The following is a 6586-nucleotide window of genomic DNA, read 5'->3' as shown; positions in this document are numbered from 1 at the left end:
CTTCCTGACATGTATCTCTTGATACAACTCTTTTGTGACACACACAAAGCGAACTCTAAAGTGCGTACATACCTCTTTTAACACAACAATCTGATCTGCAACCTTCAGGTACTGTAGCTGATGTGTTACTAGAATACGAGGCTTCTTTCTCAGAAGTCCACAAATGCACCTGGTGAGAATAAAATCAGTGACAGGTAAAAGTATGTTATTGACGGCAATTTGTTAAACTGAAATTGGGTTTTATATGATGTGAACTAACTCTTCAAAGAGATGCCGGCCCACTTCAGCGTCCACAGCGCTGAGAGGATCATCCAGCAGGTAGATGTCTGCATCCTGATACACTGCTCTAAAAAGACCCAAATGTGAAGTTACTTCTGCTACTAACACCTGTAAGGATGTGAAAACGTTCGGATCACCTTGCTAAGCTGACCCTGGCCTTCTGTCCTCCACTCAGATTGGTCCCCCGGTCTCCAACCATCGCTAAGTCACCACCCGGCAACAGCTCTATGTCCTAAAAAAGAGGTTTGAATGTAAATGAGGACAATGTAAAACCAAACCTAGAAAAACACAAAGACGTTCTCACTCTTTTGAGGGCACAGGCTCTTAAAACTCGGTCATACTTCTTGGGATCAAGCTCTTTGCCAAAAAGAATGTTGCTTCGAATTGTTCCGGGTAAAATCCACGGTTGCTGAGACGTGTAGGTCAGATCTCCCTTGACTTTGATCACTCCACTTTCCTGACATAATTCTCCCAGAATGGCACTGAGGAGCGAGGACTGGTGCAATCAAAATTGATGAAAAAAAAATGACAGACCTGTCTTTATTTTTAGGTGATATGCAAACTAAATTAAGCAATCACTAATAGATGGGACACAGTATTCAGAACAGACCTGACCTTTCCAGCACCAACAGGTCCAATTACTGCCAGGAGCTGCTCAGGCCTCACTGTGAAACACAGATTCTGTAAAGTTGGAGCTTCAAGATTCTGCAAAGAGAAGAGTTAATTAACTCTATAGTATCCCTGTCCTATCCATTAGGGTCACTTATAGCAGATCATTTTCCAGTAGTACACCTTTAATCAACAGATTTCTTATAAAACAGAGGACAGTTGACTAACAGTTGCTCACCTTATCCCAGTAGCATATTAAATCCTGAACTATTACCACACAGCCCTTTTCTGCCACAGGAAGCCCCAGATGTTGAGGAGCCACTTCATGCAACAGAAGAAATGTCTTGTGCAAATGAAAAATAAATACAAGTTATATTTTAGTAGATCAAATACAATGGATTTTGAAATGTGAAATGAAAACTGTACTACGTAGAAACAAGAGCAAACAGGCTAAATGTTACACTTGTTTGAATTTATTGACACAGAAGAGCAACTGGAGGGCTTTCTTTTTCATAATCAAAGGAAATTATAAAACATTTTCTTTTAAAAGTTAATGTCAGCAAAAATAGTTTTCATTATAAATGATAAAGGTTATAGTAAGGGTTTGGGATCTTTTAAAATGTTCTGGCTTTTTCAATCGTCCACTACACTTAAATGCATTTTTTTCCTTGAGTATTTTTGTGCCATTCCTGAAGATAATTTCCTTCTTACAGATTTGCTTAAGAATAACAACTAATATGGGGACATTGTGTCTGATACAGTGCGAAAATCAACAATTTTTGTGTCTACCTTAGTGGGTCCATGCTCTGATCCTTTTCTGTCATGACTTTCAGGTAGGAAACGATTGTGTGACTAAAACTGATTGCAGATACTTAATGGTAAGTCCTCTTCTGGTGGATACGATATGCTTCAAACTTGATTTGTTTTTTTTTTAGCTTATGAAGATACATTTTTGCATAACTTGGCCCAAATTCATTGCATCAATTATATTTGATGGTATAAAATTATTATAATTGACATTATGTGTAAGCATTAACATCTTATTATCTATGAAGCTTTACAGATTAACAGATTGGTGTGAATTTGTGGTTGAAAAGCCAACAAAGTCACAAAATCCACTTAGTCTCTTTTCCATCACATAAATAAACAAACAAATAGGGATGGGATTATAGAGTTTGGTATACAGTACCTATGTATTTTAATTATATTTTTCTTTTGTTTTAATGTAATTACTTGAAATTAACCAAATTAATCAAATCAAAATAGTGACTGTTTTTTTCAACAAATAATGTTTTAAAAAGTTTAGTAAATGAAACTAAACAATAAACAAACAAACAAACAAAAAAATCAGACCATTGAGTAAAACGCTATAATCAAAAAATATTTTTAAAAGTTTAAAATTAAAATATTGCTTGTTTCATGTACTTGGGGTATCTCAGTGCGTTTTTACTCACTTGGATCCTTCGGATGCTGATGAGAGTCTCAGAGACCTTCTCTATAGCGAAGGGAAAGAAGAGTGTGATGGTGAGCCTGACTGCACCGTAAAGGGAAACGGCCATGAACACTCTGCTAGCCGACAGCTTGTTTCCCGTCAGCACGTAAACACAGATGGTGAAGAAGATGACGATCTTGCTGGCCACAAAAAAAGATGCCATATTCAAGCCCCGCAGATAAGAGCTTTGCATGATCTTTGAGATCTCCATTCTGTACAAAATAAAGCAAACGAGTGAGTAAATGTTATTTTATGTACATGAAGTTTATTGCTTTGGCAATGGGGTTCTTTCTGGTCTTATATTTAATGACACCATGCAACAGAATGTCAAGCCAAAATATATGACATGTCACATTTGACAAAGCTTGACATGGCACAAAATAACACCTTCTGCTCAAGACATGACCAGTTGACATAATGCCATAGACCAGGGGTGCCCAAATCCAGGCCTCGAGGGCCAATGTCCTACAAATTTTCCAATCACCTTGCCTTTGAAGCTCCTTATTGGCCAAACACACCTGATCCATGTAATCAGCTGCAGATAAGGCAGAGTTTTTGGAAAATCAGCAGGAAGTCGGCACTCGAGGGCTGGATTTGGGCACCCCTGCCATAGACATTTTGTACACTGGACAGATACCCACACCTTGGACTCAAATTGTAAAAGGCATATACAATGACATACTGACAAGATATATTTATGTTAATAAAGCCTTCCATAAAGAACAGGAGATGACGGTTTGAACAATACACGCCAGAGCAAGTGGACATGACATGGTAGGATATGATTCATACTGTGACACACAACATTACAAGGCATGCCTTATGTGTTAGTGAATAAAACAATGAAAATACCTTTTATTTTAATATTATGCAATGCAAACTAAAAGAAAGAACAGTTTAGAGGACGTTTTAAGCAAATAAAAACAGAACCTGCTTAATCTAGGATACAGCTTACCTTCTGACCTCGTCCACCAATTGACCAAAAGGTTTTTCCCACCCATACATTTTTATAACCCGGATCCCAGAAACCACCTCATTCATTGTGCGAATTCGTTCATCTGTTAAAACTGCTGTTTTAGCCCTGAAATACAAATTAAATTAAAAAAAATTCAGAAATATTAGGGCAACATAAAATATTAAGACAGAGGTTAGAAAATGTTTATTATGTCCACAAACCTAAGACTTGAGAACAAATGTCCAAATGTGGTTTGTATTGGCATCAAAATGAAGAGGACAGCCATTCCTGCAAGGCATGATGGACCAATTGCATACAGTAGCAATATTATCACAAATATCGCTTGTACTGGACCAACCCACAAAAAATGCAGGTATAAAGTCACCTGGAGGGAAAGAGAAACATTTATCATTCACACAAAACCTCGCTGTTTTTTAATAAATATTCTTAAAATAGTGTATTTTCCACAGTATAAAGCATACTTAAAAGCTTTAATTAAAAAAAAAAAAAAGACAATTCGCTTTATAGTTTGGAGCACTTTATACAGTGGTTCCTCGTAATATCATGGTTCACCTCATGTGATCTCGCTGTTTAGCGGATTTTTTATCAGTGTGATTCTGCATGTTTTTGTTTCTGAGTAAAATTAATCTTCAAATATGATTAGATCTTTGTAGTACTGGACACATTTTCTGTAAAGGTTAGAAACTTTCAGAGTTCAGACAAGAAAGAGAAGTATAAAATGTTCATATAATTATCTAATGGGTTTAATCTGGCCTAAAACACACACCAGCTCTAGATAATATCAAAGTGGGATGGTTTGTATTAAAAACGTAAACATATATTTTCATTCAAAAAGGTTTCTTGTGACAGGTTTTATGCTCGGATGATCACCTCGTCAAATTTGTTGACATCGTTGGATAAGAGGTTTACGATCTGTCCTGTGGTTGTTTTGGCCAGTGCGGAGCTATTCAGGCAAAGAGCCTTTGGAAAGCAAAAACACCAGAAATCAACTAAAGCAGTATGAACAACACAGAGAACAATATAGATAAATTAAAATCCTGGTGACACTAATACATTTATTTCAGCTAACCTTACGGTAGATCATGTGGCAGACAGCCACACGGATCTTCATGCCTGCTCGCTGAACTTGGTAGAAATACAGATGATGGAGAAGAGCCAGGCTGAAGGTGGACAGCGAGATGCCTGCAGCATAGCTGTAAGCATCATAGACTGGAACCGGATGGGCGGTATCACAGCTCTCAAAGTACTCAATGAGTTTCCCAAGTAGCACCGGCTGAATGACTTTAATAACTTCCTAAAAGAATGGGACAAATAAATGACCAAGATTAAGACAAAATGTGTCATTTATTGTTGCATGATGTATAGTATCACTGTAGCATACCTCTAAAAAGATGTATACTCCAATGAGTGAATATGACCTCCAGTAGCAGTGAATCAAAGCTTTGCTAAATTTAGGAGGTCGTAAATCTTTTTTTGCTTGTTGAACTTCCTGAGTCCAATACCTCCAAAGAAAAGGGGAAAGGCAAAATAGAATTCACTGAAATCAAAGAAACAACTCCTGTTCGTTCAAAAATGTAACATGAAAAGAATCTTATATTTATATAAATATAGATATATATGTATTTCTAGTTTATTAGTGTAGAAATAATATATATATAAGAATTAACTTTCTTTCCACACCTCCCCCAATGTATATAATCCTGATCGCCTCAAAAGAAGAACAATGTTGAAATATTTCCACAAATCTTCCCCTTAGCAAAAAGTAGTCTACTGAAGTGTACTTCAATTATACTTGGTACATACTAAAAGAGCAGCAGTGTAATTGAAGTATATTCAAATGTTCCAAGAAGAAAGAATTTTTCAAATAGGATGCCTCCTACACTACATGTACAGATTACTTGCTATACTTATACTCAACTATCTTAAAATAAACTTCAAGTTTAAACAAACTTGCAAAAGTTTTTTTTCTGTGTTATTTGTGCATTTTAAAATATAACAAAGTTTAAATCATTTCATTTTTAAAATTACAAACCAATTTAATCCTAATAAACACAGTTAAACATCATGTTTTTTAAAACGTTTTCATCAGTGTTTTTTTTTTTTTTTTTTTTTAACTTTAATAGATTTAAAGAGTTTTAGAATATTTCGTGGTCCATGTGGTGTTTTATTTCACCTTGAACCAAAATGTTTCTTAAAAATGTGTTTGTGATTTTTACTTGTTTTGTTAGATTTCCCCCTTAATTGTATTAAAATATTAATTTATACTTAATATACTTATTTTCATGAGCTAAATATGTATACTATCTAGCTTTAACGTTAAATGGTTATTCCTAATACATTTGTTAAATAACATCAACTCACAGCTTGCTTGAGGTTCTAATCACCACAGCTGCTTCCTGTTTGTTAATTGTCCATCAGCCAGTATTTAAGTCCATGGTTTTTCCAGTTGCTTTTGTTCAGATCCACGACTCTTTTTGGTTGCTTTATATGGTTCCGGTTTTGTGAAAGGTTTAACTATTTTAAGCATAAAAAGAATAATACGTTTTATAGTGTTCAGCAGTCACTATTTTTTTTTATCATTATTAGGAGTGGCTTGTCAAATGTTTTAAAATCAAAAGTTACTTGGATTATTATTATATGTATTTTTAATATGTGCAAATTGGCTAAAAATAGACTTGTCTATAATAAGTTATGGACCTCTGCTAGACCTAATGCGAATTTTAGCAGCACACAGACACACTCACACTTTTATAATTAAGTAAACTTCCCAAAACCAACTTCATGCAAACGCCATCATGTTCAAAGTCAGGTGACTGTTGCCTCAGTGGAGTTCAAACTCTTCTGTCTATATTTAGGTGGGCTTGCCTCCAAGTCTCCCTCATAAAGGGCAGCCTCCCATTTATGGAGCTGTGCGGGCTTCAAGGTGCCAGGAAATGGGAGACTCTGGCTTTCTCCTGGGTAAAGTGAAGGTTAAGATATTTTGACAGACTGGGTTTGTCTGTGAAAAAACAAATGACTTTGTTTTCTTTTTCAGAGATTTTTGTTTTAAAGATTGCAGTACACCAAAGCTGAAGTAGGTGACCAAAATCCAACAAAAATGACCTCTGGGACATAAACATTAATTATTTTGCTGGCCTCAAACCTAGAAAATGATGGTGTTCAACAGAAGTTTATACCTTCTGAAATAAAAGAGAACCCCCAATTTGACAGTTTTTTTTTTTTTTTTTTTT

The 6586-nt window shown here is 35.6% G+C and overlaps 1 protein-coding gene across 1 annotated transcript in view; it reads right to left on the bottom strand.

Moving 5' to 3' along the window:
- The window catches only part of abcc4 (ATP-binding cassette, sub-family C (CFTR/MRP), member 4), a 46814-nt gene that overhangs the window by 38915 nt on the left and 1313 nt on the right, over nt 1-6586 (bottom strand). The window contains exons 3-14 of the mRNA XM_036209691.1: nt 4738-4858; nt 4426-4650; nt 4227-4316; nt 3557-3720; nt 3336-3461; nt 2343-2592; nt 1127-1231; nt 895-984; nt 584-775; nt 417-511; nt 260-346; nt 73-169 (exon numbers count right to left, since the gene is read on the bottom strand). Coding sequence (XP_036065584.1) covers nt 73-169; nt 260-346; nt 417-511; nt 584-775; nt 895-984; nt 1127-1231; nt 2343-2592; nt 3336-3461; nt 3557-3720; nt 4227-4316; nt 4426-4650; nt 4738-4858 — 1642 coding nt within the window. The remainder of the gene's footprint in view (nt 1-72; nt 170-259; nt 347-416; nt 512-583; nt 776-894; nt 985-1126; nt 1232-2342; nt 2593-3335; nt 3462-3556; nt 3721-4226; nt 4317-4425; nt 4651-4737; nt 4859-6586) is intronic.

The sequence above is a fragment of the Oryzias melastigma genome, linkage group LG21 (genome assembly GCF_002922805.2).
Source record: "Oryzias melastigma strain HK-1 linkage group LG21, ASM292280v2, whole genome shotgun sequence".
In the NCBI taxonomy this organism is placed as follows: Eukaryota; Metazoa; Chordata; class Actinopteri; order Beloniformes; family Adrianichthyidae; genus Oryzias; species Oryzias melastigma.
This window is presented reverse-complemented; position numbering and strand designations above follow the sequence as displayed.